The 22,509-nt window shown below is 33.8% G+C and overlaps 4 protein-coding genes across 4 annotated transcripts; 3 read left to right on the top strand and 1 right to left on the bottom strand.

The window, feature by feature from the left end:
* Positions 1-4,074: 4,074 nt before the first annotated feature.
* F4812DRAFT_53078 (uncharacterized protein) lies at positions 4,075-5,662 on the top strand. The gene is made up of 3 exons (XM_047939178.1): positions 4,075-4,516; positions 4,850-4,909; positions 4,969-5,662. The coding sequence occupies exons 1-3, from the start codon at positions 4,284-4,286 to the stop codon at positions 5,447-5,449; spliced, it is 774 nt and encodes a 257-aa protein (XP_047789515.1). The 5' UTR covers positions 4,075-4,283; the 3' UTR covers positions 5,450-5,662.
* A 2,878-nt stretch (positions 5,663-8,540) lies between these two features.
* On the top strand, positions 8,541-9,593 carry F4812DRAFT_431608 (uncharacterized protein). The gene has a single exon (XM_047934455.1). It carries the CDS (start codon positions 9,197-9,199, stop codon positions 9,533-9,535), a length of 339 nt encoding a protein of 112 aa, XP_047789516.1. The 5' UTR covers positions 8,541-9,196; the 3' UTR covers positions 9,536-9,593.
* A 405-nt stretch (positions 9,594-9,998) lies between these two features.
* F4812DRAFT_460045 (YL1-domain-containing protein) lies at positions 9,999-12,778 on the top strand (the record flags this gene model as incomplete). Its single annotated transcript, XM_047937640.1, has 2 exons — positions 9,999-12,045; positions 12,102-12,778. The coding sequence occupies 2 exons, from the start codon at positions 9,999-10,001 to the stop codon at positions 12,776-12,778; spliced, it is 2,724 nt and encodes a 907-aa protein (XP_047789517.1).
* An 11-nt stretch (positions 12,779-12,789) lies between these two features.
* Positions 12,790-13,563, bottom strand: F4812DRAFT_431610 (uncharacterized protein). Its single transcript, XM_047934456.1, has 3 exons — positions 13,461-13,563; positions 13,092-13,386; positions 12,790-13,032 (listed from the first exon to the last, which is right to left on the bottom strand). Exons 2-3 carry the CDS (start codon positions 13,318-13,320, stop codon positions 12,905-12,907), a joined length of 357 nt encoding a protein of 118 aa, XP_047789518.1. The 5' UTR covers positions 13,321-13,386; positions 13,461-13,563; the 3' UTR covers positions 12,790-12,904.
* Positions 13,564-22,509: the final 8,946 nt, after the last annotated feature.

Below are 22,509 nucleotides of genomic sequence, written 5' to 3' on the forward strand. Positions count from 1 at the left end.
AGATTTATCAGCTATCATTATAGATAGCCGAAGTTGAGACAGGTAATCAATTAAACACGACGGGACGCTCTCAGGAGAGCATGAAGATCTTCAGCGCTGGATCGGCAGTCATGTGCGCTAGAGACACTTGGGGACACTGGGGAGCATATTGGGGATATGCCGGGGAAGACATAAAAGCGAAAAAGCGACGTCGGACAGCCTCAGACATAATTACTCGCCATACGGACTGCAACCCAAGTATATCACTGCAACTGTGAAAGATGAGGAATAATAGAAGACGATTTGTCCGAGGTGGCGTGTTGATGGGAATCACGCATCGAAAAGGTCTGAATCTCGAATCTTCGATATAACTTGCCTGGATAAGAGGCTGCGTAGTAACTGGCAGAGTAGTAGAGTGATAAATTTTGTTTTGATACCGTAGTATACGTAACGTGGTTGGTGTATGTAGAGTAGAGGTGGTAGAAGAGGTTGTAGAAAAAAGGTGAAAGGCGGAGAAGTAAAGAAGGGTTGTAGAATGTAGAGTCCCGGAAAACTGGAGACACTGGAGAACGTCAATCGCGGTCGGCAACACGGGAATCCGATATTACCTAAGGTTTTTCTATGTATGATTCCATAGATTCCATGGAAGTTATCATTACCAGCTACCCAGGTACAGTATATCAATTGAGATAGGTATCGTACCTTCCACTGGACATATGTGTATGCACATATATATGTAGGTCGGGTACGAATTACAACAGCGTACTACTAGGTACCTAGTTACCTTATATATGCTACCTACTATGTATATCAGAGCGTACCTAGACTAAACAGACTAGCAGAGTTAGTTAACTGTATTGTGCTAGGTACCCTGGATGCCGTAAAACTAGGAGGTGCAGAACTAGTTGCAGTTTAACAGTTCTCCTTACCTCGCGGAAGGTAGGATGTTATCGCACTTAAAGCTTGCCCTCCTACGGGGAAAAGCCGTAGTGGCGGGACTAACCTGATACAATACACGTAAGTACCTACCTCTAACCTGATAGCCCACCGGGCACACTTTAAGTACCATTCCGGATGTTAGGCCTAAGTTTAACTGGGCTCAGGGCCTAAGGAGAAAAAAAAACAAAAATTCCATGGGTTCCGGGACAAATTGGGCCTCTCGAAATCGATGAACTAGTACACGTGCGAGTCCACTCTTTGAATTCCGAATAAAGAACTAGAAAACGTGCTTAATATGATGGGTGAGGTGAGCTGGTTTTGAAACAAGGTTGTCATTTTCTCATACAGGACCCAGATCTTCTTTTCAGTGTGTAATCGTTAATCCAAACGCTCAGCTTAATGGCCTCATAGCGATTTTAAGAATTCGGTTTAATAAGTTACATCCAACACGAATATACTAAATAAACACCGAGCTGCATGTTTGATAGGTTGAAAGTCGTAAGCATATGTGCAGTGCAGTATGGGACTCGAGGTTAGGTATATATAAGCACAGTGCCTGATAGAATGTACCGACCAATCCCTTTATCTGATCCATAGCATGTTGTTTGGATAGAAGACCCAGATAATGCGTACCTTGGATTTGTAACCTATGGCGTGGGCCGCGGGCCGCCCACTGACCACCTACCTATACACTACCTACGTAGCACCTAATCGCGACATATGATGAACCAATTTCGCCGAATCCATATATAGTTTTTTGTTTTTTTTTTTTTTTTTTTCGTCTTTCTTTCTCCCTGGATCCTTTTGTTTCTGCTCACCGCATTGCATAAGCAATGGTATAATTTGTATGAGTAATTATGTGACAAATTGGATCGAGATATGGAGAGATGAAGAGACGATGCTTTAATACATCATCAACCTGGATGGGCAGATATATCTACGGAGACACCTGGATGGCGAAAAGAATGTTTGTAACTGTGGATTCTAATAGGTTAGTGGATTGTGTTGTGCGCTGTAGGGAAGTGGAAGAAAAAAAAAAGGAGTCAATAGTTTAAATATTCAAGGTTGTATTGCACACACAAAAAAAATACGAATAGCGCAAACATCCTTTCAGAAGACTTTCTAGACTTTACGATATGCATAATGATCATCGACATTGTTTCAGTGGCCAAGTCTCAGGAGTCCCGCATGTACGGGTGCCTTATGTAGGTCGTATCCTTCGTCCCGCGAACCGCAGCGGAGCTTATGTTGCTTGCATTATTTATACATAGTACAACGGTATACAACGGAGAGTGCATATTGAAGTCCCGAGCCATCTCAACTCTTTCTAAATGACTCTCATCAATCTAAATCGCCAATATAAGCCTGCATATCGTAACTCTTGAAGATTTATCAAGGTGTTTATGGTGTTTATGGTGTTTATACCGTAAAAGACCTACGTACCAGGTACCTATATACCTACCATGTATAACTCTTATAACGTCAAATGATCCATGCTGCTATATCATCATCCCTGTTATGGGTGTTCCATAACATATCCAATACCTATTGTACCTACTATCTTGTTCGACGTTACTGGCCGTTTTGCCATGGCGTTGAGGCTTACTAAAAATGAACATGTTATTGACTTCCAATGTTTAGTAGGTAGGTACAGTACATTATGTACCCAGGTGTGCAGAGATGTGCATGTATACCTAATACATCTCTCTAATAATATGCAGACTTGGGCCGCCCGGGTAACTAAGAGCGTTACTTAAAGAGAATTAGCCTGTCGAACGCATTAATACTAACGAATGACCAGTTTCGGTAGTACGTTTCTGTAGGGCAGAGTTAATTGTGAATAGTCAACTCAACTTGCAAGGGGAGAGTAGAGAAAATTTTTCTCTCGTTTTCCCCTGTCTCCATATTCGATGATGAGTCTTCGTTCACTTGTCCCAACTTAAGAGTCCAAAAGGGCTAGGCGCTAATAGAAGCTCTGTCGTGATAGAGAAGACAATGTAGTAGTCACACGCAATTGGCTCATGGCCCCAGTCTTGGGTCGCATCTCCGCTTTCGGCATTCTGAGCACTTGTCAGCCAATGAAAGCAGGCACGCAAGCAATTGCAAAGTTAAAAGGGGAAGAGCAAAATACTTCATAGTAGAGAAAGAGTCATCGTTGGTTGATTACATTAGGTAGGTATGTATTGTACAAGTTGTTGTGCACACACATCTGTGCCGTTGGTACTTATCTGTACCAGGCAAAGTCCGAGTAAAAGCCCAGGTCTCCAGGTATAGGTACTTTTCTACATGAACAGGTCATCCAGACAAGAGCATAACCCTAGCCGATACATGCGGTACCTTACCTCACCTGCCAAAATTATGTTGCAACCATGTACAGTGTCAGCCAGGCCAAGGAGTAGGAAAAAAAGGTATGGTTAGGTACCTAGGTAGGAAACAAATTCAAGGGTACTAGAATATATCATCCACTGCATCCCGCCTCCTGCTTCCTTCTCAATTCTCAGAAAAAAAAACCAAACTCGAGGATCTATTAATTGTCGACCAATTCAGTCGTGTCTTCTTTAACATAATATATTCGAGTCATATATTGTATGATATATCTCTTGAAATCTTCATAGCAGATATTCGTCTTATAGATCTGCTTGAGCATCTTAAGCTGTTTCCTCCTGGTCCAAGACATATCCGAAAAGTCCGACTTACACAGCTAAACGCCGTTACCAACTTGACCATCCCGGTACATGTTACACCACCAAGACTCTTACTGTTTCCCAAGTACCACCATTACGAGCTTTCTTCGTTCAAACGTCACAAGGCGAAGTTATCATCATCATCATCGCCATCATTACTTCCGGTTCAAGAACGCAGAAGAGCAATTGGAAAGGTGATCTTGACATTACTAGATTACAATTCTCTTATCAGCATCGTCATTCCGTCTTCTTTTAACATATAAACCTGAGCACGCAATATATTATTTATAACCCTGTTTTGTCTGCTGCTCCCCGGTTTTTTTTCTGCCAAACCTGGTATCCCGATCTTAGGAGATAGTACCTTATCTACCTAATCAATCCGACTCCAAGAACGGCGGGAAACCAAAGAATATTAATTTGCTTCCCTTCCGTATCTTGCTTCGCTCTCAAGCGACGCTATAACCCGGAATTTGCAAGATAGCTTTCTATACAACTTGAAAAAAAAAAAAAAAATCGGCCAAAACTGTCGCGAGATCTCCCCGCCTTCAACCCTTTTTTATAATACCTTATTAGAAAGGGTTCCCCTACCAAGTTAGCTATTTAGCGAGCTCTCATCTACTCTTATTAGAACAGTAGGGGTTTGGCCTAGGCTTACCGCCGGGGCCAATTACATAGTACCAAATGCATCACACTCGTCGCAGATCCGGTCACACCTCGACCAATAGCTCAACAACTGATGTTCGCAAAGTCGGCACAACTTCTGATGTCTCAAAACCCAGGCGGCCACAGACACTAACCAGAAAATCAACCCCGCAAACAGTACTAAAGCTAGGCAAGAATCCCAAGGATCGTGAAAGGGAATGGGAAGAGGAGCGCGGGTTTGAGGATGAGCGAGAAAGCTTCCCTCAATTTTGGTACGTGTTATCTGTTCTGTATACACACAGCTTAACACCCTGCGGAACCCCTTTGGTCTCAATGCTGCGGCGAGGTTTGCCGTCCAGGTCGTATCTTTGATGTTGTAACTAACGTCATGCTGCGCCTGGGAAGGGTGAGATCGGGTTACCCTTTTTTCTCCCCTTCTGCACAACACTCATACCACTTCAGGCAACCTGCGTGGGCTGCGTCACCACTCGATCAAGCCATGCGGGTGATCCACGCCGGGGGTGTCTTGTGTAACCAAGCCCATTGTTCCTGCATCCCACGAAGCTATTGTGAAGACAACTTACTGACTGGCTATGAATTTATAGCATGACCTGTGAAAAGCAATTCACCCCACAAGATGAGAAGTTTTTATATTGCTCAGAGGCGTAAGCCACTCTTCACCCCCAACCAATAGGTAATTCGCATTTACTGACCTCTAGACCAGGTGCCGCGAGCGTGACCAAAATGCAAGTGTAAGGGGATCGTCATCGCACCATCCATCTAAGGGACATGATGGCTTCGGTGCCAATTTCCCGTATTACTTGGTTGGAAACTCGGAGCCCCGAGATATCATCCCACGCGCCTCCCCTTCTCGTTGGTCGCCTCCCACAACACCAACAACCGGTCAATACACCAATGCCGTCTCAGCCCTGAGGTCATTGAGCATACGACCAGTGAGCCCGACCTCGTCAATTCCGGGCAATGCCGCATGGCCGTTTACGCGCAGCGCTGTTACTAGCCCTAGTACGTCGTACACAAAATCGGCCAACAATTTCTACTCGTCAACCTATGATAACGGCTACGCTGTTGCAGGTTATGGGTATGCCCAAGGTGGAATGACGGACCGGCCATTACCCTCCAGGAAACCGGGCGCCTACTCGAGACCCAAGAGCATCGAGCTAGTTACGCCGATAGTCGGCCGCTGAGCGAGTGATCTAAAAATGAGTTCTGGCCCGCCATAGCGCTGACGTGAGCTTCGGATAGTTTTTGATTCGCATCGCCCGATCTTGTCACGTTCAGCAGGTCAGGTTTAATGTGTCGACGTGGGGAACCAGTTACATTTACGTCGAGACCTTGGGCTTGGTTACATCAATTGAATGCGGGGGCGACTCCCAGATACATAAATCTGGGTAAGGAGATAACAACACTATGGTACATATTCGACCCCCACGGCCTCGATGTATTACACCTTCTCATTACACCTCCAACCGACCACGCAACGGCCACATCAGTACGCCCGAATCTCCCGATTAGGATCTACTCTCTTCTCACATATTTTACCTATTACGAAGGGGAAAAGCGACAAAGACATGTTCGAATATTAGGGCTTTGCGAATATTCTACACTAGGTGATGCCAAGAAAACTGGTATCTTCAAGCTCGCGGGGAAATCCGTGCCCGTTTTCGATATCCGCAGACTCCCGAATTTGCCGGACGTGCCGGCTTTTGCGGGGCCCCACACTTTCGGATATTCATAGAGGTCCACGTCGGCGATTCCTCTTTCTAAAAAAAAAATTCCTTTTTCATATGTTCATAGTAATCAATGGAGTACCAGATAGACCTACCCTATTGGTACAAGTTTTGTATACAGAGTAGGAACGGATCTTGCATAAAAAAAAAGTTTGGCGGCATAGGAACAGGAACGGCGTATTTGTCAAGGGCGTCCCCATCTTTTTTACCCCTGGCGTGCCTAGTTTTGCTTTTTGTACTTGGGACGATAGCTTAGCCGAGGCGCATTTAAGGTTCGCAATATTTTGGTTTGGATATGAGGCATTGTTGGCATGATGGCATTTTCCGGATCCGGTATATACCAGTTTATTTCGCGCGAGTTCAGGGGTTGGATAATGAGTAGAACGAGGACCTGTGATGTACAACGAAGGCGAAGAAGGTTGACGCCGAGGTCATGCTAGTCCTCGAGAACCTCCGAATTAGGTAGTCTTGAGATAGGGTTGTAATTGCGCAATCAATTATTAAAATGTCTACAATAGAGTACATTATCCTATAAGCTTTGTCTGTAATTCAACGCTAGTAAAGCTTATAGTAGCTCATGAATGTAGTCGGCAAGTCAAAGTTTACCGAGAGCCGGTAGGGCGGATAGAAAAAAAGAAAAGAAAAAACTTACTCTCGGACTATCGGAGTTGATCTGTAGTGCACTGTACTTTGTACGTAGTGTGTTATGACATTATATCGTATTTCTAATGTTCCATGATACGTACACTATAGATGTACATACCGTATACACGTAATGTAAGAGGCTCAGCTTCCTCCACGTGGTCAACGCCGGTGGCTTGGATTCGTCCCTTTATTTATTTATTTTTCTCTTTCTACCTAAGGTTAAGTAAGTTAGGTACCTCTTTTGACTTCTACGACATACATACCTAATGCAACATCATCATAATACTGATCAAATCGACGATTCCCCGATCCTCTTTTCCTCTTACTTTTATGGTCTTGCATAGGTACTATATTAGGTACCTACCTATATATGTGGGTAAGTTAATAAGGGAACCGATGGCGCTTAGATATATATCCATGACGAAGGTGGACCGAGAAAGAGCCCGTCGCATTCCCGCCCCAGCAGGTACGTAAACGGTAACATCAACAACCCCGAGCATGCCGAGTGTGCCGAGAAGGGGGCGCAATGCGGGCTTTCTTTTTCTTGGGATCGGAGGCCGAGGTCACGGGTAGATTCTCTCCGTGGTGACTTTGTTCCGGATCATAGTTTTGATGCGGGACATAATACATTACATACCTGACTCGTGTTCTGCTGTTAGGTGGTTGTTGTTTATTACCGAACTATTGGCCGTAGTTGAACTTACCATGTTCCTAGGTTTGGATGAGTGACGAACGACCTTAAATTAGAACCTGCAAGTCGATCCAGGATCTCGTGGATAAGGGGTAGTGCTGAGCGATCCTTCTTCGTAATCTTATTGAGACCACGATAGTCAACGCAGAGACGTAATTTGCCATTTGGCCAGACCCTTAAGCATCGATTCCAGACCGCACAACTATTATGTCATTTCGATCCATTAGTGTACGAACTTTACGAGGGACAAGTTAGGGTATGGAGGCTTGATTGTATGTATATGGCGTCGCTAGAGTCGTACAAGAATATAATTCCGCTTCGCTATGTGAGATTCACCATGTGAGAATTGCTAGCTAGAAACTCTTCCTCTTATCTAGTACTGTTCCCTACATCATACGTGGAGGTTTCGGTGCCTAATCCTCTCCGGAGTTTTCTGATAACCTTTAACTATATTTACTACATTGGTTACATTCTGTCAGGAGTCTCACTTGAGACTCCTTGGAACAAAGGAGTTATTATGTATATAGCTTTGGCTTCAAAGCTACTGTAGTTAGAGTTCCTTGCGGAACAACGAAGTTATTTTACCTACTGCATGCTCTGCGACGTGACACATTCAGTTCAGCTCCTATTTTCATACATCTACTAATTCCCCCATGTCGATTCGTCTACGCCGTCCATAAATATAGTAGTCCATCGAGGGGTTCTAACATATCATCTAAATAATTGAATTGCCGTGATGAAAATTGTCTGTTACCAGTTATTCAGTGATTCGGGACCGAAAATATAGCAGTGTCTCTAATGTGTCTATCTATGGACTCGAAGGGAAAGGGCAAGTATAGACCGGAAGATACCAGTACCCTAGGCAGCACCGTCGTGATGTAGGTTCTTTGAGTAAAAGAGCATGGCTGCGTATTCGGGTCTATTTGGATGTCCTCGTATGGTTACATACCTTAGGCGTATCGCCTACATTATGAACTAAAATGCGAGACAATAATAAAGACGGCGGGTAGATACACCGGCCTCTTAGGCTATTTCAGTCCCAACATTGTCGATATGCTATCCATTACTTATTTATTTGCAAAATTTTCAGCCTACCTTGTCGCTTACCTGGCTCATAGAAGAGATTTACCTCAATGCATATCTGGTGATACCTACGTCCGCTCTGCAACAAGAAAGCCTGGGGCTATTATCATAGATCTTCGCGTTTAGATAAGACCACAACATGGCGACTCCACTACGAATACCACATTTTCCCCAGGATGACTGGAACGACACCGATGAAGACTAGACATACACACGGGAAGATAAGGTTACAATTGAATCCGTCCGGAAAAGAATGACCACAAACTTCCCTGTCGTCTTTTAACCCTATAGTTGCGTTCCGTGAGCTTGTACAGATTTGGTAAGTTGATATCTTATTCGTATCTCTGGCTTCACCGTCCTGAGCTAACCGCCGTGCAGGACGGAATCATCAAATCTTCCGGTACAGGGGAGAATGGTTTTCGCGTTATGCGCGCAGACTATGAGAAGGGAATTATATTTAGAGGTACCGGACCAGACAACCTCTCATGGGGCGTCCGGAAGTTACGCCGTGCTGGGGATATATCAGGTGGTTTAAGCTGAACGGAGTCGGCACTGTCGAGGTTGCCAACCGACAAGCTACGCTCCAGCCCTGGCATCTTGACATGGGAGGAACAAGCAAGAAGAACGAAGTAAATCAGGCGGGAGCCCGCGAAGAAGGCCTCAAAGTTGCTCTTTTAATTTTGTTGAGGGGACCTCAAAACCACGCAGTACAATGCCGTTCTGGAGGCTTTTAGTGGTCCTTCAACTTTACTAACCAGCGAAGACTTGTGGCCAATCTTGCTAGGATGACGCCTGCCGCGATAGAAAAGGCTATCCTACGCGTTTGGGGCGAGGCATTTCGTTTCAAATACGGCTTAGTCGCTGAGTACCATGAACTCCTTAACTCTGAGAAGCCCGAGTTTGCGGATGTTTCACAGGCGGAACACCATATCTCTTGGATATCATCACGAGTAAAGAAAGGAGAACATTATTTCATAAGGCTAGCAAACAGCTCGGATCCTAGCTCGTTCCTGATGCATTCCGATAAGCCATCTCTTATAGCACATGTGTCGGAGATAACGAGTATCGTTACTGGTGTATTGGTTAAATCTTTCGGGATATTAGATAATCTTGTAGGGGAGTGAGTTGGAAACGGATAGTTGCTGAATATATGGAAGTGAAGTTGTAATGAAGTTGTACTTCGTAGTGAAGTTGTATTATATACCTTATACGGGATAACTCTAATACCCGAGGAATGCATAATAACCAATACCTAATTACATAACACGAAAGACAAGACGTTATCTACCTAATGACGTCTTAATGGTTCGGTATACAAAGTACTTCATAGGATCCCTGTTAAAAAAAAAGTAAAGACGCGAACTGCGTTTTAACTGCTTTTTTTTTAATTTTATATTTTAATTGTATTTTAGTACTACTGATCTGACAACCTTTTTGCACGGCAATTACCGAGATATCCTCACAACGAACTCGGATGAAGCTGATCGCAGGATGTGTAAATACACTCACTACCTTAGGTAGTTGATACGACTAGGTATCTACCCTGACTACAGTTTGTAGGATTGTCAATCATTAAGCCCATTCGACATGGCAAACGAGGAGGATGAGCAACGTGCGCAAGCGAGCGACAACGACTTAGACATCGACAAATCGGACTTGAGTAGCGAAGATGGAGGTTTTGCTGACGAAGACGAGCCTCCGCAAGTGGAATGGCTTGCGACGGGCCGAGCGAAACGATCCACCGCTGGAAACCGCATGAAATCCATGCTCGCCGCTGAAGAACCCGACGACGATCTCGAACTCCTCTTCGCCGAGGATGAAGATGACGCAGGTTTCACCGATGTCGAAGATGACGGCTCCGACGTGCAAATGGACTCTTCGTCCGACGACGAAGATGCCCAGGAGAACGGCGACGAACTAGAGGGCGAGAAGGAATTAGAAAAGAAGGCCCGAGAGAGTAGACAAGCAGCACGAAAGCGAAAAGCCCAAGAAGCTATTCCCATCAAGTTTCGTAAGAAGGTCAAGATTGCGCCCACGCCATCGGGGAGCTCGACAGCCCCAGAACCGAAGCCGAGACCCAAGAAGAAATCCGAAAGGACGAGCTGGTTACCATCGCCTGCCGACATGCCGACGCGAGCCTCCAAGCGGGAGACCACGATGCTCAGCAAGGAACAGTTACATCAGCAAATGATCGAACGCGAAGTTAAGCGTCTCAAACAAGTCGAAGCTATGGAGAAGAAAGCCAAAAAGATGGAAGCTTTGAAGAAGCCGCCCATGACGCAGGCTCAGAGGCTCGCCGAAGCTGCTATCGTAGAGAAGAAGAATTCGAAAACCTTGAATCGATGGGAGGAAGCTGAGAAGCAGCGAGAAGAAGAGAGGAGAGCCAAGTTGGCTGCTTTGAATAACAGGACCCTTGATGGCCCTGTGGTTACCTTTTGGAGCGGGGTGGGCGAATGGGTGGATGGTAAATTGAAACATGTCGGCAAGATTGTTACTATCGAGGAGAAGCCGGCCAAGAAAAAACGAGCCTCTGCTGCCGGTCACGAAATACCTACAGATTCATCCAACACGCAGAAACCAGATAAACCCCGAGAGTCTGCACAGACTAGTGCGGACAAGGTGGAAAATAAAGAGTCGGGCCCAAGGTCAACTGAGGTCACAAAAGCAAATGAGAATGCGGCTCAGGATGGAACTGCGTCAAGTGCCACAGTCTCTAAAGAACCTGCTGCAGAGGGCGAAAAACCTTTACCTACATCAGACTCTACAACCGCACCGATTCAGGCGACGCCGGCTCAGGCAACATTAGTTGAAGCTCCTAGTGTGCCTTTAGTCGCGCCGAACCCATCTCAAAAAGATATAATACCTCCATCTCCAGTAGCGGGCTTAAGTGAGCCGCTGTCCAGACCCCAAGAGCCTAAACCTCCGGAAGCTAAAGTCCCAGAGATGAAAGCACCAGATATGCGTCCTCCGGCGACAGGCATATATACTACTAGCGTATTTGCGCTCCCCCAGCAGCCGTCGCAACTAATGAAACCACCAGAGCTGAAACCGCCTTCGAACAGTTTCTTAGCTCCGCCAGCGGGAGTAGCTCAGGGTGGTCTTTCTATGCCAGTGTTGGGTTATCACTCTTCGCCTAATACTACCAACCCTTCGGCCGTCCTGGCACCCCCTAATACAGCCCAAAGACAGTCACCTCTCTCCATGCCTCAGGCGGGAGTTTGTCCTCCTACCATATCAACCCCATCTCGTTCTCTCCAACCTTTAACACAACCTATACAGACTCCTGCGCCTGTGCCCACTCCTACACCTCCGACTATTTCTACCCCTACCTCAACCCTACCTCTTACACATACGCATACACCTACACCGATATCCACACCGAAACCCGCGACAAAGTCTACTCCAGCGTCTCGACATACTCCCAAAACTCCTCTTAGCATCATCAAGTCTTCCAAGGCGAACGCCCAAAGACATCAACCCAAAGAAGTCCCTCCTCCGCCGCCACCATCTCCACCTGCCAATGGCAAAGCCACGCGAAACTGCATTATTCTACAGAACTTCAACGAGAATGCCGTAAAGGAAAAGTCCGTCCAGAATCAGATTTTGTTTGGTAGGGACATGGCTAAGCTTAGCAGTAAGTTATTTTTTGTGACACCATTTCTCAAATCCAGACAACTAAATGATATACAGAACCAACATCAGCTCCTCGCTGCGTCATCACTAACCACCCAGCACGCTACAAGGACCCTAAGACTGGACTGCCATATTATAATGCCTATGCATATCGGGAGATCCAGAAGCTCTGGCGCGGCGAGTATAGATGGAGCCGCTTAGCAGGAGCGTGGATGGGCAGCGGATCTTATGCGGCGACTGGCGTGCCGGCTCGATTCTTAGACCCAGATGCTCCTGGTCCGGAAAAGAAAAAAGATACCCTCGAGGGTTCTGAAGAAAACGCGCCAGAGCCGAATAAGAATAATGAACCAGCCGTGCCGGCTACACCAACAATATCTAATGAGCCTAAGGAACCTGCTGCAATCACTAATACGGCATCTCCTTTAGTAAATGCTACACCAAAGACGTCCATAATAGAAACTCAAACTTCAGCACCTCCAGCTGTAACACAAGCTGTAGCACCAGCACCAGCTCCAGCTCCAACCACAGCCCAAGCGGGCGCATTGGCCGCACCGTCGAACTTTACTCCTGCTGTTATAGCATCACCGGTGGTTCCAGACGTGGGTACAGGAGCAGTTCCTTTAGCTCCTCCAACTACCCTAGCTCCTCCAACTACCCTAGCTCCTCCAGCTACGATATCAGCTGCAAACGCAACGCCGGTGGCAATAGGGGATCACGCGAGTAGTGAATTGTGATATCTCCAGGAAGGGTATCATTGTGGGAACCAATTATAGACCTAGATATACCTACGTAGTTATCAAACAAAACCGAACGCCTAACAATGCAATTCGTCCCAACCAAGCCTTTTCCGCATCACGCATCTAGCGTCTCTTTGTTTTCTTCTTGTCGCCGTACTTGGGGAACACGATCTTGCTGGTCTTCCTCCGCTTCTCAATACGCTTCTTGTCGCTGCGTTTGCTCGTAGGTTTAGCGCTGTCAACGTCCATCGCTATGACACTATTGTCAATATATATAAAACGTGCTATACGGGTTAAGATTGGTGCTTACTATTATCGGCATCTGGCACCGCTGTGGAATTTTGCACCTTGGCTGCGTCCTCCTCGGTACCATCTACCATCTTTATCTCGGCATCTGGTTGGGCTTTGGGTTGGGCCGCCAGTTCGAGGAGCTTAGCGGAGAGACGCTCAGCTCGAGCTGCCTCGACGGGGCCAAAGACCTTGGACTTCAGGCGTTGGTTGTTCGCCTTGCGCGTGCTTGCGCGGGAGCTTTTCGCCATCGCTGGAAAGTGATTGGGGAGGGTAGGAAAGGTTTATAGAGAGCTTTTGAGGGTAGATTTGGAAGGCTTGAGAATTGTTAGTATAAAATGTTGAAATATACTCAAGTTCAGGAGCTGCGATCGGATGGGAACATGCTTACTGTATATAGATATTTTGACTTATACCACGGTATTCAGCGAAGGCAAATTCAAACAAGTTGAATATTGAAAAAAAAAAAAAAAAATAGTGTAAAGGAGTTTGCATCGATGCTCCGCACGATTGGGTAGGGATGGTGGGGCAATAGATTAAGCCTTGCCGTAGATCGCGCTAAGATAGAAGCTACCTGGTACCTAGCACAAGGTAACAACCCTTACAAGGGTTAGCGGGATGCGCGTACTATTAGGTACATGTAGGTACGTTATTTACTTAGGTACTTAATGCGGCAAGCGGTGAATTTTCTTTTATAAGACGGAAGGTATTTCACTTATTAGCTACCAAGTATTATACCACTTTTTATTAATTCTTATAAACTGTTAATTAATTATTTATTTACCATTTAAAATATTTTTAAATTATTTATAACTGGTGGTTGTGTGACATCGGCGTGTAAGCACTTTATCGGGGATAAAGTGTTTTATCGTTAATATTGGAAAAAAAATAATATACTTACTATTATTATATAAAAAAATATTATACTGCTAATTAATATTAGATAAACTTTTTCCTCTTTAAACATTATTAATACACTAATTTCACTTATTGTTATTTAATTTATTTGTTTATTATTTTATATTATACGTATATACTTATTAATATTAATTAATATTATTAAAGATTTAATAATATAAATTAATAAAGTTAAAAAAGTTATTATTATAATAATTTAAAAAACTTTATTATAATATATATATATAATATTAACATATTTTCTTTTACTTATAAATATATTTTAAATTTATAATAAATTATTATTTTATTTTATTATTAAATCTTTTTAAATTTTTTATTATTTATTATAATTTAAACTTATTATTAATATTATTAAATAAATTAATATTTATTATTTATTATAAATATTTTATAATGTTTTAATTAAAAATATTAGTATAAATATAAGCTCGTACTATAATAATAAACCTAATTAAAATAAAAAATATAAATAAATTATAAATCCTAATAAATTATATATTTAAATAAATAACTTTTATTTAATATTTTAATTATATAATTATAAAATAAAAATTTATTAATTTTTAAATAATTACTTTTAAGTAAAAAGTAATTTAAATACTTTTTACGCTAATAAATTTAAAAATTATTAATATAAATATGTTATATGTTTATACCCTTAAGTAAATAATGAATAAATATTAAAACTAATTTTAAAAATTTATAATAACAAATTTTATAAATATATTAAAACTTTTATAATTAACATTTTAAATTATATTAATATAATAAGATATTTATATAAAATAATATAATATTAATTATATTAAAATATTTATTAACTTTATATTATTATATAAATTATTAATATAAAATTTAAATAAATTAAAAATAATTAAATAAAAATGGCTTAATATATTAATATAAAAAATATTAATATATAATATTAATTAAGGACTAATTTATCTAAATATATAAATATTTATACGTATATATATTACGTTATAATAATAATTTGTAATTTATAACTTTTAAACGTTAATATATATAAAATAAGTTTTAATATAATTTATTACCTTAATTAACTAACTTTTTTCCCATATATAATATCCATTATTAACCCCGTAAATAATAAAGTAACTTCCCTTTATTCCTAATAACTTATTATTAATTTTCCACATTTTACTATTTATTTAAGTACAAAGGCTTATAACTTAACCCCTTTAACGTTAAACCCCCGGCCCTTTTTTTACCTCCCCGCCCCCCTTTATTTATTAAAGAATAACTACATCCCCTTAAATTACCATTAATAATACTTACCTTAATAATTTTATATATATAATTTAATAAAGATATAAATAAAAGTATAACCTAATATATAATAATAATCTAATATAAGGAGCACTAACTAGCTCGCCGGTCCCGGGAAATGTTTTTAAACCCTTTAAACCGCTATTAAATAGTTTATACATAATATCAGCAGCTCTTTAAAACGTCGGACAAAGAAAAGGAAATTAATTTATTAAAAATTACATTTCCTCCTCTTAAATAGCTTCATTATTTATATAACCAAATAATTAATAAATATAAACCCTTATATTAATTAATAATTAATAAAGAAATATTTATTATAATATTTTTTTAATAAAAGTTTTTAATAAAATATATTTTCTAATAATTGTTAATTACTTTAAAAAAGTATAAAATAGTAAAAATAATTATATAAAAAAAACATATAATATTTTTAAAAATAAGTTCCGTTTTTTTTTTAAATATTTATTATATAATTAAAATATAATAAACTTAGTTTCACGTTATATTTTCTACTATTTTATCAGGGAAAACAGCTATTTATTTTCTTTATAATATATTTTAATTTTAATATTTTATAAATATATATTTGGTTATAAAATAACATTTTAATATAAAATAAAATAAAATTAAATATTATTATAATTAAACTTCTATTACTTTTTTTAATATTAAAGCAAAAAAGTAAAATAAAAGGAAAATTAATATAAAAATACTTTAAATTTTATTTAATAAATTATCATTATGTTAAAAAGTGTTAAGCTTTAATTTTAAAAGAAAATAATAATTTATTATAATTATATATTAAATTTATAAAATTGTACCCCAGTTATAACATACCCTTTTTAAATTATTAACATATTTTAAAAATTTAATAAATAAATTCCGAACGTTTATTAAAACTTACGAAAAAAAAAAAAAAATAAAGCAATTTATAATAAATAAAAATAATAATAATAATAATAATAACATCTATATTTATTATATTAATTATAAATATTATTATAATAATAAAGGAAATAAATATAATATAAAATAATTTATTAAAATTTGGAAATAATAATATTAAATATATAAAAAAAATAGATATTAATTTATTAAATATTTAAAATATAAATAAAAGAAGGTTAAAAACAAATAAAAGGCCAAACGAGGCCCTTTTAAAAAGAATTATATAACGTTTTTAACAAATTACGAAAGAATTAGAAACTTAGATTTAAAATCCGACCATAAGGGAAATAAAACAGCTCATTTAATAGTAAATCCCGATAAAAATAATAACTTATATATAATAGCCGCATACTTATTTAACCAAACGTTCTACTACCGTCTTATTACTCGCTTCCCCTCGAACAATCCAAAATCTAACATTATTTTTATATTAAATTAATATATAAAAAATATTTTCTAAAAAATTATATTAAATATAAAAGCAGCTTAAATATTTATAATTGAAAAGGGATAATGCTTAACTTTTATTAAAAAACATTTAAATAAATAATTAAAAATAAATAGTACTTACGTTAAAAAAGTTAATATCCAATTTAGTAATAAATTACTTATTAAATTACTTAATATAATTATTATAGACATTTTATTTAATAAAATAAACTTTTATATTATAAAATTAAATATTTTATTTTTATTATTATTAAAAGATATAAATTAGTTAAAAATATATTTTAATAATGTTATTAATTAGCTTATATGTAAAAACGGCGTAATAATTAACGTTAAAAAAAAATAAGGATATTTATAGTTTTAATTAAAAGATATTATTTATTTTACAAAAATAAAATTACAACATTTATATATACGTTTTAATTACTTATTAATTAATAAATTATATAACTTATTAAATAAAGTTAAATATAATATTAATATAAATAACTTTAAAAAAATTAATAAATTTTATTATTATTATTAAATTAAAGAAAAAGCTTTTTAACAATTTAAGTTCACTTTAAAAAACCTAAATATAAAATTTAATTATAAAATAATTATTAATATAATATATTTAAACAAACAATTAGTCTTATATATTATTAATACAATTATTAGTTTTTAAGTAACGCAATTTTTAAGGAACGTTATTATTAAAAAAATGTAAAAAACGTTAAAAAATATTAAATTAACACTTATTTTGAACCACTTAATATTATTTCCTATAATACGGGTACGAATTTTAATAATCCCGAATTTTATAATAAAGTTCGGATAATAAAGGTTATTTATCATTAAGTACTAATAAAAGTCCATTAATTTATTAAAAAAGTTAAAAGATATTACGGTCTTATTTACAAAATATATAAAATTATTATTAATAAATTTAAAGATTTTAATTTAAAAACGTTATATTTTTAAATAACTGTAAAAGAAATTAATAACATTATTAATTTGGACGGTTTTATTTTAACTTTATTTATTTTCAGTATTTATTTTAAAATTAATATAAACTTACTACTTATTATTATATAAATTTAAAAAGCATAAATAATTTAAAAAGCATAAATAATTTAAAAAGCATAAATAATTTAAAAAGCAATAATAGAAATTAAAAAAATTAAGTTATAACGTTTTATACGAAACGCTTTAAACATTTATAACAGCCTTAATATTAAAATAACTTTTTTTATGTCTTTATTTATTAAAAATAAAATATTAGTTTATAAGGAAAAAGGTGTAACGAATTTACACTTAGGTCCGTTAAAATGTAATAATAGGGGTTTTAATTTTAGGTAAATAATAATAATATAGGTTAAGTGTTAATAAAACGTTAAAAGTATTTGTTAAAAAAGCTTAAAGTCTTTCCCCTTATATAAGTTAAATATAAGATTTAAATTAATAGTTAAAGAAATGTAAATAAATGTTTAAATATATAATGGTCTTAAATACCCTTTAGGCTTTCTTTATCCTTTATTTTAAGGTTATTGTGGTTCTTAGTGATCTTATTAATTCTGGTGATTTTATAAAATTATTAGGATTATTAAGATCACTTCCCTTTAATACATTTTATCCATAATTTATCCGTTCTTAAGATCATACGTTTTAAAATCCTTGCTTTTATATAAAATATAATTTTTATACTATTAATTTATAATATTATTTTCCTTTTCTTAGATTTTTTACCTTTAAAGATTTATTAGTAAATATGTTTTTAATATAATTTCCTTTTCTTTTCTTATACTTTTTTATATTAATTTATTAAAATATTAAATTATATGTTTAAATTTATTTTAAAGTAAAAAAGCTATGTTAATTAACGGAAAAGTAAGGAACTTTGTACTTTTTATATTAAATTAACTAATATTGCCCTTATTTTATATTCAAATTATAAACATTTTAATAAATCCTTTTATATTTTTATTTTTAATTTATTTAATTATAACATTTATATTTATAAATATAACTATTTTAATTATAATATTTTAAAAATAAATTCTTTTAATAAATTAAAGAAAGAAATTAAATCTTATAAAGATAAATATTATAAGATTAAAAATAAAATATTTTAATGTTAAAAGGATTTATTGCAATTTGTTTTTTATTTAAAGGAAATTCGGGTTAAAGAAGAGGAGGTTAAAAGTAAAGCTTTTCGTATCTTTTAATATAAAAAGGAGTTAAATTGTGAAAAGGAGGAAAAAGAAAAAAGTAAGAGTTAAAATGTCTTTAATTAAGTTAATTTATTTATACCGCTTAATTCTTCTGGGGGCGACCCCGTTAAGGCCGTTACTTTTTAAGATGGTTTTAATTTAAGGATAAATTTATTATTATTTATAAGCAATTAAGATTTTCTTAATAAAATATTTTTATAAGTTTTTAAATGTTTTTAAAGTACTTAATTAATTCTTATATATTTTCTTTTAATAAATAATTCTTCTATTTAATTAAATATTTGATTTAATTCTTAAATTGTTTAAAATCTAATACCTTTTTAATTTTATATTTTTAATTAGCTTTAATATTTAGGATAATTTATATTAATGTATTTTTAAATGCTTTTTTTAATAAGAAAATATAAAATATTAAATATAATTTCGTTTTTATTAATAATAATAATTTGTAATTAATTTTTAAAATAACTTTTTTAATTTTAAATAATTTAAGTTTTTTATAATTTAATTTATTATTTAATCTTTTGGTTTTAATATTTTATTATAATAAATAAACCTTATCTCCCTTTTTAAAAATTAGTCCTTTAATTTTATATTAATTATTATATTTTTTTTATTTTTACTTATAAAAATCTAAGCTTATTTGTTAAATACTTTTGCGTAATAATGATTTGTTCCGCTATAGCCTTTACTTTAAGGATAAGTATTTCTTTTATATTAATTAATTTTGTGGTAATAAAATTGTAACTGGTATTTGCTTTAAATGGGGATATTTTTATATTTTTATTTATAAAGTTATTATATATAATCTTTGTTTATGGTAATAATTTTACTTAGTTATTTTATATTTTATTAATATATATACGAAGATATTGTTTTAACGTTTAATTTAAATGCTTTATTTATTCATTTAATTATAAGTAATATGTTATTAACAATTTCTGTTTTATACTTATTTTTATTATTAAATTAATTTAAAATTTAAATATAAATAACTTATCTTTATTTAAAATAATATGTTTTAATAATTTATATTTATTAATTATATATTTAAAAAATATATAAATTAAGTTTTTAATTATATTAAATTCTTTATATAATATAAAATATTTATATTTGGTTAATTTATTAATTATTACTTATATGTTATTATATAATATATTAATTATAGGTTTTTTTAATAGTGGTAACTTAATAATGAAATCTTATATTATGGTTTTTTAAGCTCTGTTCGGAATTTTTGTGAGTTATATAAGCTTATATAATTTATGTTTAATTGTTTTAATCTTATTATATATATTATAATTATTGATTATTTCTTTAATTATTTTAGGTAAATTTAAGAAGTTATAATTTCTTATAATTTATTATATAGTTTAAAAGATCTTTTAATATTTATATAATAAATATTTATAATATTTTTTAATAAATTTATATTATAAAATTTTTAATATATATACCTTATTTAAGTATATAATTACTTTTTTTTCTGTTTTAATATTTGTTAGTAATTCCTTTATAAGTAATGCTTCTTTAATATAAGTTATTTATATATTATCTTTCTTTATAAAATATAATATTAATAATATAAGCGCTTTTTATTTATTTAATATAAATATTATTTTTTCTTTTATTATATCTTTTATATTAACGCCGTTAGGTTTATTAAGTATATCTGCTTGTGTATTAACTTTTCTTATAATATGAATTATTTTAAAATTAAAGTTATTAAAGTATTTTACTTATTTTTAAACTTTAAGTTTTAATTTTTAAGTAATTTATTAGTAGGTACGTACATATAATATAAAGTAATAAATAAATAAATCAAATAATAATAGGGGTAAAATTGGTGTATTAATGATGTTTAAAAAGAGAAAAATCTATTTAAAGTTAATTAATAATATAATGTTTTTTTATATAATAATAATGGATATACTGTTTCTTTTTCCAATATTAGTAATAAAGCACTTTATCTTTAATAAGGTACTTATATGCTAATATTATATAATTACCATTTACTTTATTTTCTTTTTATAATTAATTAATTATAAAAGTGATTTATATAATAAAAAAGAATTTTAAGAAATAAATAAAACTTTACGGTAATATGTGCTTATATTGGTCCAAATGTGTGCTAATATGTATATGGATTATCTTGCACATAGGCTAGCACGTACTTATAATAGCATATAATTGTACTAATATATTGCATCCCTTTTGTGATAAGCTAATGTCGGGAATGTGATGGCTCAAATTAGGAGCCATTTTATATGTTAGCCCGTGTTGGTTTATGGTTGTGCTATTCCACATTTAGGCTGGTTAGTAAGTTATTATGTGGTATTTTTTGCTGTGCCAGCCCCTGCGTCCAGCTGTGATAACTTATTATTATAATAATATATAATTATTTTTAAGTTATTTGCGTTTTACTTATTCCTTTAAATGTAAATTAATTTGATTATTTTTTATTAATGATTTTATAACCTTATTTAATAACGTTTTTATTATAGTGTTAATTGGGTTATATATATTATAAATTTAATAAATGTTATTTATTTCTTAATTTTTATAAAATTATTATAAGGTTATTAAATTAATTATTAATTTTTTCTTATTAATGTTTCTTATTTGTATTAAGTATTAATATAAGGAAAAAGAATTAATATATAAAATAAAAAGAGCTTTAAAGATTAATAATTAATTTAAAATGGTGTTAATAAAATGATGGATAATAAAGTTTATGTTAAAGTTTTATATTATTTTATAAATTTTATTAGTAAATATATTATAAATGACTTATTTATATTTGATAAATAATTAATATATAATATTTTTAATAATTTAAAGCTTATTACTTTGGTTTGTAAGTTTTTTATTATTTAAAATAATAATATAATTAATTTATAAATTAAAATTATTATTATTTATAAATAATTTATTAATAAAAATATATAATTATAAGTTTTAAGGATTTAAATTAATATAATTAAATCTTTATAATTAATTATTTATTTATCATTTAATTTTGGCGTTAAGAACTTTAATTTCTTTTAAGTTAAGTTTAAAATATTAAATTATTATTAAATAATTAAAAGTAGTTTCAAATTAATATATGGAGGAAATATATGTTTTTTAAGCCTTTTATTCCATAAATCATTTAACCATATCCGGGGATTTAATATTTAATAACGCTAATTTTTCAGCTTATCTTTTTTAAGTAATTATAATCCTGTAATTTTTTTCCTGAATAGTGATACAGGAACTATTAAAATCTTTAGTTTTATTATTTAAGATCTTTTAAGGACGTACCTTAATCTTTACTTTAATAAGTGCTTTATCCTTAATAGTAAGGAATTCTGTTATGCTTATGTTTAGGATATTATCTGTTTAAAGGTTAATAAGTCCAAAGGGATTTGTGTCTGTTATTAATAAATAAGGGTTAAATATTAATGGTTTTATATATAATTTTTATTAGTAATAATATAAATAAGTTTTAAATTAATAGGTGCTTGATTTTATAATATTATATAATAATTTAATAATATATAATAATATTTTTTTAAAGTATTTATTTTTTAATTTTATTAGTAAATATATAAAAATTATTTTTTATATTAA

Source organism: Daldinia caldariorum (assembly GCF_022478825.1).
Source record: "Daldinia caldariorum strain CBS 122874 unplaced genomic scaffold F4812scaffold_10, whole genome shotgun sequence".
NCBI lineage: Eukaryota > Fungi > Ascomycota > Sordariomycetes > Xylariales > Hypoxylaceae > Daldinia > Daldinia caldariorum.

Coding starts and splice junctions, on each gene's coding strand:
- F4812DRAFT_431610 (XM_047934456.1), bottom strand. CDS start 13,320: ATGGCGAAAAGCTCCCGCGCAAGCACGCGCAAGGCGAACAACCAACGC. Junction 13,033..13,091: donor GGTGCCAGATGCCGATAATA/GTAAGCACCAAT, acceptor ATAGTGTCATAG/CGATGGACGTTGACAGCGCT.
- F4812DRAFT_431608 (XM_047934455.1), top strand. CDS start 9,197: ATGACGCCTGCCGCGATAGAAAAGGCTATCCTACGCGTTTGGGGCGAG.
- F4812DRAFT_53078 (XM_047939178.1), top strand. CDS start 4,284: ATGCATCACACTCGTCGCAGATCCGGTCACACCTCGACCAATAGCTCA. Junction 4,517..4,849: donor GAAAGCTTCCCTCAATTTTG/GTACGTGTTATC, acceptor ATGAATTTATAG/CATGACCTGTGAAAAGCAAT. Junction 4,910..4,968: donor TTTTTATATTGCTCAGAGGC/GTAAGCCACTCT, acceptor CCTCTAGACCAG/GTGCCGCGAGCGTGACCAAA.